The sequence below is a fragment of the Orycteropus afer genome, unplaced genomic scaffold, assembly GCF_000298275.1.
Source record: "Orycteropus afer afer isolate SDZICR_OR568_19922 unplaced genomic scaffold, OryAfe1.0 scaffold00031, whole genome shotgun sequence".
Taxonomy (NCBI): Eukaryota; Metazoa; Chordata; class Mammalia; order Tubulidentata; family Orycteropodidae; genus Orycteropus; species Orycteropus afer.
In genome coordinates, this window is record NW_006921618.1 from 487,893 (window position 1) to 507,008 (window position 19,116).

The following is a 19,116-nucleotide window of genomic DNA, read 5'->3' on the forward strand; positions in this document are numbered from 1 at the left end:
CAACCTTGGGTATATCCCACTTGAATTTAGAGACCATCTCAAGAATAGATTCGAGATATTGAACACTAATGACCGAAGATCAGACGAGTTGTGGGATGACATCAAAGACATCATAGATGAGGAAAGCAAAAGATCGTTAAAAAGACAGGAAAGAAAGGAAAGACCAAAATGGATGTCAGAAGAGACTCTGAAACGTGGTCTTGAATGTAGAGTAGTTAAAGTGAATAGAAGAACTGATGAAGTAAAAGAACTGAAGATTTTAAAGGACCACTAGAGAAGACAAAGTGAAGTATTATAATGAAATGTGCAAAGACTTGGAGTTAGAAAGCCAAAGGGAAGAACACCCTTAACAATTTCATGTTGAAAGAACTAAAGAAAAAATTCAAGCCTTGAATTGCAATACTTAAGGATTCTATGTGCAAAATATTGAATAATGCAAGAAGCATCAAAAGAAGATAGAAGGAATACACAGAGTCACTGTACCAAAAAGAACTAACTGGTCAATATTCAGCCATTTCAAGGAGGCAGTATATGATCAAGAACTGATGGTATTGAAGGAAGAAGTCCAAACTGCACTGAAGGCATTGGTGAAAAATAAGTCTCCAGGAATTGATGGAATACCACTGAGATGTTTCAACAAACAGATTCAATGCTGGAAGCACTCACTCATCTATATCAAGAAATCTGGAAGACAGCTTACTGGCCATCAAACTGGAAGAAATCTATATTTGTGTCCACTCCAAAGAAAGATGATGCAATAGAATGAAGAAATTATTGAGCAATATCATTAGTAAAATTTTGCTGAAGGTAATTAAAAATAGTTCCAGCAGTACATTGACAAGGAACTACCAGACATTCAAGCTAGATTCAGAAGAGGATGGGGAATAGGGGATATTGTTGCTGATATCAAATGGCTCTTGGCTGAAAGTGGAGAATACCAGAAAGATGTTTACCTGTGTTTTATTGACTATGCAAAGGCATTTGACTTTGTGGATCATAACAAATTATGGATAACATTGTGAAGAATGGGAATTCCAGAACACTGAATTGTGCTCGTGAGGGACCTATTCATAGACAAAGAGGGTGTCGTTCAAACACAACAAAGGGATACTGTGTGACTTAAAATCAGGAAAAGTGTTCATAAGGGTAGTATCCTTTCACTACACTTTTTCAATCTGTATGCTGAGCAAATAATCTGAGAAGCTAGACTATATGAAGAAGAATGTGACATCAGGATTGGGGGACAATGCATTAACAACCTGTAATATGCATGCATATGACACAACCTTGTTTGCTTGAAGTGAAGAGGACTTGAGGCACTTACTGATGAAAACCAAAGCCTACAGCCTTCAGTATAGATTGTACCTCAACAAAATCCTCACAACTGCACCAATAAGCAACATCATGCTAAATGGAGAAAAGACTGAAGTTGTCAAAGATTTCGTATTACTTGGATCCACAATCAACACCCACAGAAGCAGTGGTCAAGAAATCAAACAACAAATCGCATTGGGCAAATCTGCTGCCAAAGACCTCTTTGAAGTGTTAAGAAGCAAAGATGTCACTTTGAAGAATAGGGTTCACCTGACCCAAGTCATGGTATTTTCAATTGCCTCATATGCATTTGAAAGCTGGACAATGAATAAAGAAGACCGAAGAAGCACTGATGCTTTGCTATGGTGTTGGCAAAGAATACTGAATACCACCAACAGCCAGAAGAATGAACAAATCTGTCCTGGAAGAAGTGCAGCTGGAATCCTCCTTATACATGAGGATGGTGAGCCCTCGTCTCAAGTACTTTGGACACTTTATCAGGAGAAACCAGTCCTGGAGAAGGACATCATGCTGTTGAGTCAATTTGACTCACAGTGACCCCTCCTTGGGTTTCTGAGGCAGTATCACTACAGAAGTAGATTGCCCAACCTTCCTTCCAAGGAGTGGCTGGGGGGTTTGAACTGCCAGCTTTCTGGTTAGCAGTCAATTGCCTTAGGCACTATGCCACCAGAGCTCCCTGATAAAGTAGAGGGTCAATGAAAAAGAGGAAGACCCTTAACAAGATGGACTGACACAGTGGCTGTAACAATGGGCTCAAATATAGCAATGATTGTGAGGATGGCACAGGACTGGGCAGTATTTTATTCTGTTGTACACAGGGTCACTATGAATCGGAGCTGAACTGACTGCACCTAACAATGACCTAACCATTTTATGTATGTACCACATTTTACTTATCCATTCATCTGCTGATAGGCATTTCAGTTATTTATTTTTTGTCCTGCTGTTGTGAATAGAGCTGCAGTGAACACAGGAGTATTTGTATCTGTGTCACTACTTCTGGTCTCTAAGTTACATCCCTAGGAATGGGATTGCTGGACCATAGTATTTCTAGTTTTTTGAAGGTACTTTTTGAGTGAGTACTTTGCAAATTTGGATGCTCATAACCACCCAGAAAAGCAAACGATTTTGTTATCTTTGTTTTATAGAGGAGAAAACTAAGGCACCAACCAACCAAACCAACCAATTACTGTTGAGTTGATTCTGACTCAGGGAACCCCATGTGTGTCAGTAGAACCACACTACATATGGTTTTCAATGGGCTGATTTTGTTCAGAAGTAGATTGCCAGGCCTTTTTTTCTGAGGTGTCTCGGGGTGGACTTGTACCTCCTCCAACTTTTCAGTTAGTAGCCAACTATATCAATTGTTTGTACCACCCAGCAACTCCAACTAAGACAACAGAGCTCCCAACTAAGGCACAGGGAAATTAATTCATGTGTCCAGTATTTCACAGTGGTTGAACCAAGATTCAAACTCAGTCTGTCTGGTCCCAGCCTTACCTTCTACAGAGCCCATGGTATCCTGCCCCAAAATGGCTCACAGGTAAGAATGAGGAAGGGATCTCAAATCTGGGAAAGCAGCCAGGGCCCTCCCTATATCTGAGAGGCTGGGGTCTGATGAGAGGTTCTCATGAGCAGGACACTGCCTAAGTGAGGGGCACTTCTCCTCTGGAGGGGCAGGGGCTTTCCTTCTTGCCTTGATTCCCATTCTATGTCTGGAACAAGGTAAGGCCCAATACGGGACTGGGATTTGGGGTTCAGCTCATGGTCAGAGTTGGTATAACCCATGGCTAGGGCGAGGGGTTGGTCTGGAGCAGGAGTTAAGGATTCAGGATGGGGTGCACAGTAGGTAGTTAACAAACCTCACATGTGGCCTAATTAGGTCCTCATGCTAACCATCAAGGCTCTTTGTCTCAGAGCTGGGCCTACACTACTGCAGGGAGGAGTACAAGCCAGGGATCAGGCATAGCGAATGCCAGAACACCTCACCTATATGGAATTCCTGGGGAGTAAGTGCAATAAGAAGGAGCACAGCTCAGAGGACCATGGCAGATACAGGTGGGTGGGTGGGTGGGCTTCTAGGTCTCTAAGTTTGTGGTCCTTCTTGGTGCTTTAAGACCATGAAGCACACTGTGCACCCCTGGGAATGGGCCTATAGTAGGACTTGCCTACTTCCTATGGGAGAGGCCAACAGAGAATTTTCAGGCCAATTCATAGTACATGTACTGAATTACTACACTGTGACCAGCATTGGCAAGGACGCTCAGGGGAGATTGAGATTATGAAGATGTAACATCTATGGGTCTAAGACCTTAACCCCAGGGGTATCCCATCATGGTGGAGGCCTTGAGACCTCACCTCAGCCATATACTCCAGCAGACTGACGTGGATGGAGACCAGGCCTGAGAAACCCTCGTCAGGGAAACGTAGACCTTCAACAAAGAACAGCAGCTCTGCAGAGCCACCCGTGTACTTGACCACATGGTACAGCTTCCGCCGGCCCAGGATGTGGATATAGCGCTGGCCAAAGAATGGATCTAGAGAGAAAACAACCAATGTTAGGTCCCCAGCACTCACCGGGAAGAGGCCAGTGGGGTGGAATCATTGATGGGGGACAAGATGGCAGAATAACTTGTACTCTAGATGCAGACAGAAAAGCACAAGCAGAAAATGCCACCAATATCCTGGTGGCTTGGCCATTGTCATTGTCTTGGCACTGCTGTGCATAAGTTCTGGGCACTGAACCAAATGACCTCTCTGGCTGTAGCTTCCTTGTCTATACAATGGACTAATTTTCTCATGAATGGTACATATGAAAATGATAGACAATAATTGAGCAGCTAGAGGTTTCATGGAAGGATATGATTGCTCCTATTTTACAAATGAGGAAACTGAGTGTCAGAAAAGTGAAATGGCTTGTCCAAAGTCAAACAGCTGCCTAAATCAGTGGTTAATCTGGTATGCCAAGGTCCCCCCCCCCTTATATAAATAAAACACTAATGTGCCCACTTGTACCAAAAACTCCCTTCCATATAATAGGAGCCACATTAGCATAAAGACCCATACATGGGGCTCTGACTGCACATTTCATGGCTGCGAGGAAAGGCAGGTTTCCTGCTCCACTACACTCATCTAGCTTTTCATAGTGCTGTCCCTTCTGCTTGAGATAGTCATCTCCCTTCCTCCTTCCGGTCTTCATTTGTGTCACTTCTGGGAATCCTGCCCAGATTTCTAAGCTCTGGAGCTTCCACAGCCCCTTAATCTTCTCCATCATAGCCCTTCTAATGGCACCTGAACCCATGTGTTTAGTTGTCAGCTCCGAGAGCCTGTCATCTGCCTAACAGCAGGGATGATGCCTGCCTCACACACTTGACAGACCCAGTCCAGACCCAGTCCCTGGCACATGGCAGTGTTTAATACATGGCTACTAAATGAACATATGACTCCCATATCACTCTCGATGGGACAGGCCAACAGAAAGTTTTCAGGCCAATTCATAGCACATGTATTGGAATTACTACTCTGTGACCAGCAATGGCAAGGACCTTCAGGAGAGAAGGAGATGATTAAGATGCAGCATATGTGGGTGTAAGAGCAATGCTTGGCCAATGATAAGGTAAAGTGGATGTGGGAAGTATCATAAGGGAACTACTAGTGAGAGGAAGATCCTGTCATGTTACCAGGAATGGGGGAAGGGAGGCAGGGTGGAAGCATCTGAGAGAGGAAGACAGGGACTGAGGTGCCTTTGCAGGTGGCAGAGACAGGGTGTGGGTGGGGAAAGGAGATACTTGCATTGGCAAAGGCATGGAGGTAGAACCCTACGCAGCTCCAGAAGGAGTTTCTTTATGTCCTGCAGAGCTGGAAGGGTGGAATCAGGCTCAGCTTGGTATGATTGTCAACAACAACAGCAATGGTTAAAGATCCAAGGATTAGAATATGTGACTAGAACAGTCCTAGCACAAACAAGGCACTTGATCAAAACTTGCAAAATAAATGGATGAACCACTGAAGGGCTCCTCTAGACCCTGGTTGAGTATCTCACAGATGCATGTCCATGGCCACCAGGCACAAGCAAGAGGTGGGTTACTAGTTTTGACTTCCAGGGTCAGAGACACCTGTGTTCAAATCCAAGTCTGGTCTTAATCAGTCGCTGCTGAGTCAATTTTGACTGATGGTGACCCTCTGTGTATCAGAATATAATCGTGCTCTATAGCGTTTTCAGTGACTGATTTTTCAGACATAGATTGCAAAGTCTTTCTTCAGAGGTGCCTCTGGGTAGACACGAACTCCCAACCTTCAGTTAGCAGCTGAGTATGCTAACAGTTTGCACCACCAGGGACTCCACTCGGGCCTTAGAAGCTGTGAAACCTTGAAGAATATACTTAAACTCTCCAAGTCTCAGCTTACTTGTGGGGATGCTAATATTAATATCATAGAGCTATTGCAAGATAAAACAACACAGCATTGGTAATCAATTGAGGGTTCACTCCTGGGACCTGTTGGGATTACCATTCTGAGAGCTTGTGAATGAATCAGTGCACCCTGATCACAAAACTTCTGACCCTCTCTCCAACATCTTGCGAATGGCTTCCAAATAGAAGGCAAAGCCACAATACCTCACCTCACCCTCCCTTGGGCGGTTCCCAGAACTGAGCTGGATAGGTTTTGACACACTGAATGGCCTGAGGAACTTGTCACCAGCCAACACAGAAGGTGGCATCCTTCTCACCCAGAAATGACAGTGTGCCCTGAAGCCCAGTCACTGGGTAGACCCAGTTTGATTTGTATCATAAAAATATCCCCCCCGGCACTCAGGCCTGCCCAAATGCGCATGTCCTGGGCTGCGCTTGAACTGATGCTCTGGGGAGAGATGCAGGTCTAGAAAGCCAACTTGTTTTTGCAGTAGCAGCTGCTCCAAAGGTTTCCCAGCACTCAGGGCAGTCAGTGGCTCTGCCAGGCTCCAGCAGAGCAGAAGGGGTTGGGCCAGGGGAGCTGGGCTAGTAGAAGGGCATGGTCTAGCCCATCTGCTGGCAGCTTCTCCCTCCTGATGTGGCTTGTGGCCTGTGACTCACAATGTGTCTCTCTGTCCTGAGTCTCTTTCTTGTGGCTTGGGCCAGCTCCAGGCAGATTGATTCCTCTATGGGAACAATCCAGCCACTGTCCAGAGGAGCCTCCTTTCAGAGCCCCTAGCTTGGTGCTGACTGACCTGAGCATGGGTGGCTCTCTCTGCAGGAGCTAACAATGACCCTCTGTTGAGCAGTCCACATGCCTTGGGCTGGGCCTGCCAGCCACCTTGACCTCTCACCCTCACTCTGGCCCCAGCCAGCTAGCTATGGGGTATGGCTTGGCATAATTTGACCAGTTACTTTGGAGCAACACCACCTACAAAGGAGCTTCTTTGATAACGTGAGTAACTGACTTGGTTTGCCTGGAACAAGGGACTTTCAGTGCTGAAATCAGGCAAGTCCCAGGCAAAATGGGTTAAGGTGGTCAGTCTATGGTCGTCAGAAGGGATGAGGCCCCAACTCTGGGGGTTTGGAGGGCAGAACCTGAGGCTATAGGATAGACACCAGAGTTTTCCTAACAGAACGGGAGAGTCTACCCACTCCAATGATTACAAGTCATCATCATCATCATCATCAAAGCAATAACTGCCATTTAGAGAGAACATTCCATGGTCCAGGAGCTGATCTGAGGGTCTTCTACCCATTCCTCATTTAATCCTCATCACCATCTGTGGCAGCTGGGACTATCCTTATTCCCACCAAGGCACAAGCTAGTGGGGAGACTTGCCCAGATCCAGAACTTGACCCCAGACTTTCCTGAGGCAGAGCTCCCAGCCCAGCCCCACTGTCCTTGTCATCTCTTCTAGGACACAGGGGACATGTGACATTCATGTAACAGCACATTCTCATTCACAGGTGTACTCAGATTTTAACAAAGCACCAAATATTTGCAAGGAAGAAAAGGAAACTGCCATTATTATTATTACTAATTATTTGGTGTGGTACAGAGTTTTCATCAAGAATTCCACATTTTGTGCAGAACAAAATTTCAATTCTCATGGAATCCAGACTTTCTGGAGCTACTGAGGCTGGATGAACTCTTGAAACTACTGCCCTAGATAATCTTTAAACCTGAAACTTTAAACCTAAAATATCCCCTGAAGTCTTCTTTAAACCAAATAACAGTTTAGCTTCATGAGTAAATGAATGTCTGCCTTGAGCATTGTGGACTTTCAAAGAACTATCCATATGGAATCGAATTGACAACAGCAACTTGGAAGGTCAGATAGGAAGTGTAGGGGAAAGTGAGTTTATGCCAATAGGAGAGGAACAAGTCAGAAAGTGAGGGCGAGAACGGCTGTGCCATTTGAAGAATGTAATCAGTGTCACTGAATTGTACATGTAGACATTGTATACATGTGTACTTTTAAATAACAACAATAATAATAAAGAATTCCACAGTTTGTGGGAAACTAACTATTCTAGGACTGTGACTGTCTTAGTAATGGTCACTTCCTGCAGGATGGGCAGCCCAGATAGGACAGACGCTGGGAGTGAGCATTCTTAAAGAGCTTGCAGTAAGTGTTGCTGTTGTTACATGCCATGGAGCGGGACCCAACTCATAGCGACCCCTCCTTGGGTTTCTGAGGCGATATCACTACAGAAGTAGATTGCCCAACCTTTCTTCCGAGGAGCGGCTGGCTGGTGGGTTTGAACCGCCAGCCTTCTGGTTAGCAGTCAAGTGCCTTAGGCACTATGTTACCAGAGCTCCTTTGCAGTAAGTAGTTCCTCCTATCTCGCCAGCTCAGGACCCATCTCGGATGGCATGTTAGGGTGTGGGATGTTATGGGGCCTGACTTGAATCCATTTCCATTAACAGAAAGAGAAACCACTGGATCATGTCAAAATGTGTCTATTAGCAACAACAGGTCTCTGGGATGGGGCTCCCAGATGCTTGAGCCACTGTGACGTGGCATGGCAGTCGAGAACCCCAGGTCGAGGCCTGTGCCCCTCCTTCCCTTGCTGATGGCCCTGTTCCCTGCAACAGCCCTGGCCTGGACAGGGAAACAGCAACATCTCCGGCCCCTGGGGCAGCAGAGCTGGCCTGACTCTGGGGATATTCCAACCTGTGTGAGGTCACTGCCTGGGCCCACGGTGGATCAGAAGGAGGCTGGCATTGGGTGGCAGCTTCCACTGCTGTCCTCACTAAATCATTCCCTGAGGTGAGGGTCCAGGGACCCCATAATCAACTCTTCATGGCTACTGCCTGGGCTGTAGTGGCTTTCCAGAGGGGGTCACTTGATCTGGGCCCGAAATCTTGGGCCCCCCAGACAGCTGGGCAGGCTGCCCCACCCTGCACTGTGGCAAATTGCAAAGTTGACTTTTCTGCTGAGAGAGCTTTTTAATACATAAATCAGACCTTGACAGTCCCTTGCTTAAAATCCTCTAATGGCTTTCCAGTGCACTCAGAATAAAATCCAAGCCCTCTCTGCATGCCCTGGCCCCTGCCCAGCTCACTGACCTTGTCCCCTAACACATCCCCCTGCTCTGTTTTCTATCTGCTCCTCCAGTGCTGCTCCAAGCTGGTTCCTCCTCTGTGTTTTACACATGCTATCCCTCTGCTTAGAAGACCCTTCCCTCAACTCGCGAATGGCTGTTTCCTTCTCATTGTTCTTTTGGATCTCAGCTCAAATGCCACCTTTCCTCATGACCCAGGCTAGGATCACCTTACCTCTACCCCTGCCAATTTCTCTCACTTGGTCTATTTCACTTCAGTTGTGCTACTTATTCAAATGTCTCCCTCACTAAACCATCAACTCCTTAAGGGTAGGACACACATATCTTGTTCACTGAGATGACCCCCAATGGAGGACAGCACCTGACAAGGACATTAGTGATAGTGGTGGTAGAATTCCTACCCTCCATGCTAAGACCCAGTTTGGTTCCTGGCCAATGTGCCTCAAATACAGCCACCACTCCTCCCTCAGTGAAGGCTTGTGTTTTGTTGTGATCCTGAACAGGTTTCATCAGAGCTTCCAGACTAAGACTAGGAAGAAAGGCCTGGCAGTCTACTTCTGTAAAATCAGCCAAGGAAAATCCTATGGATCACAATAGGCCAATCCTGCTGTACATGGGGTTGCTGTGAGTTGAGACAGCTAACAACAATAGCAACAACGACAGCAACAATAACAAGACTATAGTACCTGGCACAGAGGGAGCTCAACACATATCTAGAAAGAATGAGACAGAGCAGGCTGCTTTGAGGAGTAACTCTATGGCAGAAGCACATCCCTGCACAGCTGGGGCCCAGGATGCCCTGTTACCATCAAGAGAACAAAGGGTCTGCTCCTTGAGGGAGCCCACAGTATCTTCAGGGAGTCTTTAGAAGTTGGAGGCAATTCTCAGCTCCAGAAAGTCTGAGATGGTCAGAACACACCTGGGGTGGTGCTTGCCTCAGATATCATGGAGGTGTTGTGACTCCAGAAAAGAGGTATCTCAAAAACCCATCCTCCCCTGGGTCATCAGGAAGAAGGGCTTCTGGGCTCCACATAAATCAGAAGGAGGCTGGCATTTGGTGGCATGTCACTACAAACTCCTTTGAGGAGAGATATATCTTGACTTCACAGGACAACAGTGTTTCCCAGTTACTATTACTAAAAGGAGTCCTTGTGTGGTACTAATGGCTGATAGGCTCAGCTGCTAACCAAAAGGTTGGGGGTGTGAGTTCACCCAGAGGTGGCTCAGAAGAAAGGCCTGGTGATCTACAAAAAAAGAAAAAAAGAAAAAAAAAAAAAAACCCCGCAGCCATTGGACACTCTACGGAGCACAGTTCTACTCTGATGCGCAAGTGGTCGCCATGAGTCAAAATCAAAACTGACAGTTCCTAAGAGCCCCTCTCCTGGTTTTCTCCAGTCACCTCAACCTCCAGGGGCCATGGCTTCTAAAGGAGGGTACTGAGTGGGAGTGGGTGGCTTTAGAGGACGGTGCTGGGCCCCACTGAGCATTGAATGGATTGGAACTGCCAAAGGGCTGGGCTTGGGCCACTCACTCTCCACGTAGAACACGCCCACTTTGTCTGAGTCCGACATGGAAATGTAGAGCACGATCTGGTACCCGGGTGGGAGGCGGTCAGGGCCTTTGGTCCGCAGGACCATCTGGGACATGTCCTTGAGGTCTGCGGGGCAGAAGCACTGGGAGATTAGAATGAGAGACCTGCTGTGGGAGTACTGCCACACAGATGCCTTTTACTTTTATAATCAGGAAAAACAAAACCCTGATACATGTGTATTGTATAAACAACAGAAAAGCAAAAAAGGAGGAAAAAACCAGACCTCATCTCCAGCACCAGAGACAACCCCCTATTGAGCTTTTTGGGAATTTCCTTCCAGTCTTTTTTCTATATACGTGCGTAATTTTTTTTTTTTAAAAGCTAGTTGCAATGGAACTGTATTTACAGTTTCATCTTCTGCTTTTAGTGAGTGGATATTTGAGTCCACTATACCCAGGAGACCCAAGTCCACACCTGCTTCACCCCCAGCAGCCCAGGACTTGACGTGAGTATTTCCACAGTTCCTCTCTCCCTCTCCCTCCCCCTCACACCTCTCTCCCTCCCACCATGCGGGTCTTGCTGGCACCTTCCTTGCTGTAGACCTTCTCATCACTGCAGTCCTCCTTGGGCAGCCAGGGCGTGTCTCGGTCACAGTTCACCAGCAGGATGGCCCCCTGGCCCTCAGGACCCCAGGTCCAGGATGCCTGTGGGGGTGGGGAGAGAGGTCAGTGCCATCTTCTCTACCTTCTGGCAGAGAGTCCCAGCCCCAGTGCAGACCCCGCAGGACACAGAGAGACAGCTCCAGGATAAGACGAGAAAGCAGCCGCCACTTACTGAGGCAGCTGTGACCTGGCAACTGTGAGTCCTAACACTGATGCCCAGAGAGGATCAATGCGAGAGTCAGAGGCAAGTTCGCGAGGTGGACGTGGCAGAGAGAGCTGACTGGGCATTAGTGAGCCTCATGTCGGGTGGAGGGAATGGGCAGGGTGGTAGAGAGCAGCCAGAGAAACCAGAAGACAGACATCCTAGACAGGCTGTCTACTGGTCTAAGGTCCCTAGAGGGGCCAGGGGGAGATACTTGGATGGATAGACACCTCTCTCTTTACAGACATATTTCAAGTTTCTACACTGCAGCCAGAGTGGTGCTAGAACAAACTCCTCCAGATCATGTTATTCCTGCTTTACGACCTGTCAGGGCACCCTGTTGATTTAGGATTAAGCCCCAAATCCTCATGTGGCTTGCAAAGCCCTTTGAGACGTGCCGACCTCTCCATCACTTCCTCTCTACCTTCCCCCTTGCTTGCCCTACTTCCTCCCTCCAAACTCTTGGGTCTTTGCCCATGCTGGCCTCTCTGCCCAGAACACTGTCCCACCTGCCTTCGCTTGGCCAACTCTACTCCTTCCTGTCTCAGGCAATCCATTAGTCCCTTGCTCCAGGAAGACCTTCTGATTCTCCAGACCAGAGCAGCTTCCCTGGGCTTATATCTCTAGCAATGTATATATCTTTCGTTGGAGAAATTAGGACAATTGTGATGACACAGCCACAATGCCATTCTCTATTTAATGTTGGTCTCTACCACCAGACTGTGTGTTCCCTGAGGGCAGAGGCTGCAGGTCTCTTGTTCTTTCTGCATCTCTATGGCCTGATGCAGAACTGGAATATAAAAGATGATCAACAAATATGTATGGATGAGTGAAGAAAATATGACACTGTCATTGACCCAGGTGGAGAAATTCATGCCAAGTTCAAGGCCACAGGGCTTGGTGACTCCCAAAGTCATAGAGCCCTTGGGATGGATATAAGCCTTCTCCAGGGCTGTTGGACTCAAAGGCCTCCGTGTGGTTGGCTGTCATGGGCCTTGACTGAAGACTTAGAGAACATGTTTGCAGGGCTGACCAGGCTTTTTATGAGGGCAGCTGCCTTGGGAAGGGAGGGCTGAGGTGGCATCCCCCTGAAGAGCCCGAGTGCCCTCCCCCATGGATCCCACCACACCTGAGGCCTCCCTGTCCTACCTGCACAGAGTCTGGGTGGGTTGCTAGACCTCAAGCTTCCACTGGTTGTACTTATTTATTTTGAAAAGTATTAGTCTATCTATAACTTAATCTAGGGTTTTGGTTGTTATAAAAGTAACATATTCACACGGCAAACGTTTAAATGATACAGAGGGGCAGAAAATGGAAGAGTTAGAGCAACAACCCGGTGTACACAGAGCAAAACTGCTGCAGCTAAAAACTGGGTTGAGGTGTGTTGCGGGGAGCAAGAAGCAGAATGAGATTGAGAACACAATGCTAGCTGCACAAGTGAAAAATACACGTGCACCAACCACACCTCTTGTTTGGCAAGAATAAGAACAGAAAGAGACACATTAAACCCATTACAATGGTCATTTATGGGGGAGGAAAATGGGAGTAGGGAATGCAGGATAAAAGAAAGAATGAATGAATAAGCAAATGAATGAATCAATCAATCAATCAGGAGTAGGGCTGTGTACGAACCACTGAAGATAATGTGCCTTGAACAGCTGTGGATGGGGAAATGGAGACCAGAGGACCTGCTCAGGGACTATTGATTTGCTGTGTGTCTGGTAGCCTGTTTTGGGTCTCAGTTTGCTCATCTGGGAAATGGGTGTTCTCTGTGCTTGGTGGGAGGACCATACCACTTGCAGGATCCAGTTGGGGTTGTGCCCTTAGGAACCCTCCCTGCTCCCAGTTCAGGGCCACGTCTGCCCAGAGAGCTAGTTACCTTATTTGGGTTGTTCTTCTCCACCACGCCGTCCCGGTCAGCATCCACATCCAGGGAGATCTCTGGGGACAAGACACATGGGTGAGTTGTTGTATGGAACCTGCCAGATGGAGTGGGGCAGGGGTAAGAGGAAGGCATGTGCCATTAGGGGCAGCTCACCCATTTGCTTAGTCACTGGGAAGGAGGACCTTGCTGAGGTCATCCTTTCCTGCCCACTGCCTCAACACGCCCTCCTTCCCAGGGCAGACACTGTGTGTGACTTCACAGCTTACAAAGCACTGTCAGGTGCACCCTTCAGGGGCAGGTTAGTGCTCTCCCACCACCTCATTTCCTCAGTCAGGTCTACTTGATGGGTGGAATGATCCTGCATGGAGATTGGAGCCCTGCGTCAGAGAGGTAAAGCCATATGCCCAAGGTCACACAGGTGGCATTGGCAGAACTAGGGTACACTCCAGATGGTCCGACTTGAAGCCTGTATTTGAAAATATTCGGGCATAGGGTTCCATAAGTGCCTTTCCCAATCTAGGCATGTGCACATGTGTGCATATGTGCATTTGTGTGTGTGCCCATGTGTTTGTGTGTGTGCATGTCTCTCTTTCCCTCAGTACTCCCAGCTGTCTAAATTCCCCTTCCCTGGGTTAAGGGTTTTACTTGGGTCAGAAACTGCAGCTCCATCCTCTCTCAACCTAAGGGTGCCCATGAGACCAGGCCTCCAAGGAATGGACTCGGGATGGGGCCCTTGCTTCTTCTTTCTCTTGGGGAAAGGGACCTTTGGTATCCCTAGGCCTATCATGAGGACACGCTTCATTGAGACTGTGGGGCACAGTAGAAAGAGCTCACGTTTTAGCATCAGATAGTGCTGGGTTCAAACCCTGGCTCTCCATTTACCGGATGTGACTTTGGGTAGATTAGAGCCCTAGCTTCCTCACCTGTAAAATGGGGCCCTTTCTGGATACAGCAGTTGTGTTAACTACAAGAGTAGGCACTATTGCCATTGGCAATCAACAAAGACAATTTTCTGTTGTGGGCACTGTCCTGTGCATTGTGGGCTGTTCAGTGGCATCCCTTACCTCCACCTATTAGACACCAGTAGCATCCCCTACTTCATGCCAACTAAAAATGTCTCCAGACATTGCCAGATGTTCCTTGGGAAGCCCCCTGAGTTAGAGACTAACAGGGCAGGGCAGGGGGGTCACACAAGATGAGATGGCCTGGCTCCAGGCTCCAGGAGCTGCCCAAGTGGGCTTGCCCTCCTGCTGAGTATGACTTGGACTGTAGTGGGAGTTGGGTGAGGATGATTGCATTCCTGGTAAGTACCCTTGGCAGGTGCACCCTTGCCCTGATGGGTGGGGAGGAGGCTTCTGGCAGAGGAAGGGCACTAATGTCACCTTTGCCTGGGTGGCTCAGCCTGACTGGGACCAGGAATTACAGTCAGGTCCTCTCTTTGCCCACAGCCTGACTCCTTCCCAACCCTGAATATGGCTTCTCTGGGTCTAGAGGGAGGGAGGAGGGTGGAGGCTTTCAGGGTGCTTCACCCTTGGGAAAGGCAGCACTCCAGTGTCCCACCCTTCACAGCCCTCCTGTGAGTGAGCTGCTATAAGGCACACATTTATAAAATCCTCCCCTTACTTCCATTCACTTATCCTTTCACTCAACAAAGAATTGTTGAGCATCGACTATGTTCCAGGCACTGTACTGGGCACTGGGGATCAACTACTGGGCAATGGAGGTGCAGTGCCTGCTCACTGGGAGTCTCCAATTCTATGAGATAAATATTGTGCCCATTTTACAGGTGAGCAAATCCAGGTTCAGAGAAGTCATGTGTTGGCAAATTGTGCTGATAATCTGGGAGGCTGGCATAAGGTTAGGATTCTATAGAAAAAGAAGGGAAGGGGGTTCCACTGTCTGCTGTTAAAGAAACTGAGGGCCCAGATTGGCGAACAATATTGGTTTTGGCTCCCAAGCCCTTCGTGAACTTTCCAGTTCGACACACCCCAGTGAATGCTGCCTTTCAGGGAGGTCAGCTTCCCTAAGCCCCACCCTGGGAACTAGCTGCAGTCCCAGCCATGTTAACAGTCCCTCTCTTTGCTTATCAAGGTAAAACCTTTCCCGTGAGGACAGTTCACTCTGCTAGGTCATGCATGTTCCGTGGCATGATATGGAATTCTCCTCTCCCCCACTATGGGAATGGGGAGACATCATCTCTCCCCTCAACTCTGCAGCTGACCCAGCAGCCAAGGGACCACAAAGTCCCCAGAGGGTGGAGAGCAGGTATCCCACTCCAGTCTGGGATCTAGACCCTTCTCTTCTCTGCTCTCTTTACTGATCCAGGCTAACCCCCCGGGTGACTAAGGCTAACCTCCAGCTCACATAAGCTGACCCTCAGATGACCTCTAGCTGACCCAGGCTGACCTCTGGCCTGGGTTCTGTTTCCAAATGCCAAGCCTGTCTTCAAAGACCCAAGTCTCGCTCCCTGGAGGCCATTTCCAGAGAAGCCTGGCCACATCCTCACCGTAGCAGCCCTGCAGGCTTTGTCTCTGGCTTGCAAGGTGACCCCCTGTGAAGGGGCACCAAGGTCCCTGTGGCATGTCCATTAAAGCAACATATTACAGGAGAGATGTTATGAGTCACTTTAGTACTTCATTTCATTATGAATTTCTTAAAGTTCATCATGTATTATTTGCACACATAAAAAAGTCAAATAGCACCAAAAGGTTTCTAAGAAAAACAGCTGTTCCCTGTTCAGCCCTTCTCCTAACCTGCCTGAGGCAATCTCCCTGAAACTAAGTAATATGCTTATTGCTATTTCTTGATATATTAATTTTAGACATTTTAACTGACTATCTATTATAAAATTTGGGTATTTCATAATTTGGTTCCATTATCACCCACTTCCCACCCTCCCCCTTCTGCTGACCCCGTGTCTCCTCTTCATAGTTAACTACCCTCTTTCAAGCTACAAGCTATCCTTGTAGGACTTCTGCTCCCCTTCAAGCCTGCCCCAAGGTCTGATTTAGCTAGATCCCAAGGGGTGATCTGTGCAAGGTAAGAGAATGAGATTGGTATGACCTGACCTGCCCTCTTGGGACACCTCAGCCTTCCCCAGGGGGAGAGGGGGAAGGTGTCTGTTTCAGGGCTTCTGGGCTCCACACAACATTCCGCAGAGGCTCTGGATCTTACTTCAGCTCTCTGTTATAGCCCCAAGGTGTCAGGTGGCGCCTGGGGTGTAGGGCATATTAACGGGAAATGTCACTGGGATTGGGTTCAAAGCAGTCTGCCCTGAGAAGCAAGGCACCAGGCATTTTGGCAAGCCACTGGTTCTCGTGGAGAGTGGCCAGATACCCAGCCTTTTTGCCTTGCCTGGCAGCTTGGGGTGGTGAGGAGGAAGGAGACCCCCCCCTTTCCCCAACCAACTGGGACAATTACCTAAGCTCTGGGGAGAGGGCACAGGAATGAGCTCCTTAGGTTGATGCTAAACATTCTCAAGGTTCCGTGTATATATACTGCTCCCATGGTCAGGACCACAGCAAAGAGGGTGGGACCATTCCTCCTTCCCCACATCCCTTCTTTCCACTTCTCTCTTTAACAGGGAAAAACTAAAACACCAAACCAGTTGCCATTAAGTCAGTTCCAACTCATGGAGAACCCATGTGTGTCAGAGTATAACTGTGCTCCATAGGGTTTTTATGGCTGTCATCTTTCAGAAGTTGACTGGCAGGTCTTTCTTCTGAGGTGCCTCTGGATAGACTCAAACCTCCAAATTTTCAGTTAGGAGTCAAGCATGTTAACCATCTGGGCCACTTCGGGACTCCTCTTAACAGAAAAGGCTTTGTAAAGCAAGCCTAATCAAATCTTGGAGCCTGGAAGGTCCTCAGGGACCAATTAGCTCAATTGCTTTATAGCTGGGAAAACTGAAGCCTAAAGGGGTGAGTTACTGGTCAAAGTCACACAGCAAGTTTGTAGCAAGACTGAAAGGGCCTGATTTGAGTGAAGGCACCATAGGTTCGTTCCCAAATCCCAGGAGGAAGACTGTGTGACAGTAAGGCTCTTCAACTTCAGAGGGAAAATGTGGCAGCCCAAGAGGAAGGGAGAAAGGAGAGCATGGATTGAGCACCTACTCTGTGCCAGGCCCTTTGCACACACCACTGAATCTTCAACATCACTGTGCAAGGGTGCACTGTGAGCCCTGTTTTGCAGATGAGGAAACTGAGGCTCAGTAGGTGGCAAGACTGGCCCGTGGTCACAATGTGGTGGCAAGGAGCAGAGCCAGAGCTCAGACTTATTTGTGTTCCTGCTGAAGCCAGGCTTCTTTTCACTCCTGTGGGCTCAGGATGGAAGCAAGGCGAGATGGATTGAGATACGTCCTGGGGGGCAGCCCCAATGTCTCAGGACTTTTGGGGTATCCTTGACTCTGAGGTATTACCCTCAGATGATTAGTCAGGATTTGGAGTACCAGGGCTCCTGTGTAGACCTCTGAGGGAAGGCAAGCTCTGGAGAGGTCAGCTTGACCAATGGTTCCCAAGTGCAGCCAAATTTGCATCACGGTCCCCAGGGGAACAGGAAATATAAACTCAATGGAGAGAGTTTTTCATAAAGCTTCATTTAAGCTGTGTAAATGCCTATTTTTTATTCTGAGATTAAGCCCTGCCTACTTTTTAGTATTAAAATGATCTTTTTCATGAGATGATAAATATAGCTAATGGCAAATTAAAAAAAAAAATTTTTATTGTGATTTGGGTGCAAATTTACAAAGTAGATTCATTTTACTCTCAGCAGTTTATGTACATTTGGTTTCATGGCCCTATTACAATCCCAACACTAAAAAGCTCTCCTTCCTCTCCTCCCTGTGACTAGCCCTTCCCTGTGGCCTCCTTATCTATGCATTCCTGTCTGCCCAGGTTTCCCTCTATGTGAATGCTGCCCTTCTGATGTTTCATGCCTCATTGAGCTAAAGGGTGCATCTCTCTAGGGTATGTGGGTGCATATCCTTGGAATAGGTGTTCTGCTTGTAGGCCTTTCTACTGTTTGACTGAGAGGTAATCCATGGAAGTGAATCCAGTTCCAGGCCCAAAGGGTAACCCGGGCTATAGTCTTGGGGGTTCCACCAGTCTCTGTTAATGGCAAATTGTTTTATTGCCTTTTTTTTTGCTAAGCTTAAAAGTCTTTAGTTTATGGCAACCCTGTGATTTTTTTCAGGGGGATGGAATTTTACAGGCCTGTGGAATCTAAATATCTGGGAGCTTGTGACAGTTAAGTAACTAAATGGTAAATGGAGGTATAAGAAGCCTTGGTGGCACAGTGGTTAAGTGCTAGCTGCTGACTGAAAGGTCTGTGGTTTGAATCCACCCAACGGCTCCTGGTGAGATAGACCTCGTGATTAGCTCCCATAAAGGCTTTGCTGACCCCAACTCATATGACCTATAGGGGGCTCCCCACAAAGGTTATATTTGTTACTGTAGACCCTGCTGGACAGTGTAGTATTGCTCCATAGAGTTTCCAAGGCTGCAAATCTTTATGAAAGCATACTGCTGCATGTTTTTCCTGCAGAGTATTTGGCGAGTTCGAACTGCAGACCTTTCGGTAAGCAGTCGAGCACTTAAACCCTGCACTACTAGGGATCCTGTAAAAATTGCAGCCTGGAAAACAAAACACTATGGGGCAGTTCTACTCTGTCATATGAGGTCACTAAGAGTCAAAAATGACTCGATGGCACCTGACAACAACAACTGGAGGTGCAACCTCAGTACCTCAGAGGGATTAGCTCAGTCATTCCTCACAAGCAGATCTGAAATCTGCTGGAGCTCAGCCCAGCTGTTCCTTCTGAGCATAAGCTTTGAAGCCTCTGGTGGAGGGGAGTCCAGGTCTGCCTCCTTACAGGGCATTCCCTGGGACCACAGATATTGAGGTCCAGGAAGTTTATTCTGCTATCTGTCCGAAGCATGTTTTGCCTTAGTGAAAGCCTCATTAATGGCTTGTTCACTTTT

The 19,116-nt window shown here is 47.7% G+C and overlaps 1 protein-coding gene across 1 annotated transcript in view; it reads right to left on the reverse strand.

Annotated features, from left to right (window-relative positions):
- Positions 1-19,116, reverse strand: part of LOC103192625 (protein-arginine deiminase type-2) — a 53,870-nt gene that overhangs the window by 15,082 nt on the left and 19,672 nt on the right. Inside the window, exons 4-7 of the mRNA XM_007935626.2 lie at positions 13,133-13,194; positions 10,976-11,093; positions 10,390-10,515; positions 3,694-3,872 (exon numbers count right to left, since the gene is read on the reverse strand). Of these exons, the coding sequence (XP_007933817.1) occupies positions 3,694-3,872; positions 10,390-10,515; positions 10,976-11,093; positions 13,133-13,194 (485 nt within the window). The remainder of the gene's footprint in view (positions 1-3,693; positions 3,873-10,389; positions 10,516-10,975; positions 11,094-13,132; positions 13,195-19,116) is intronic.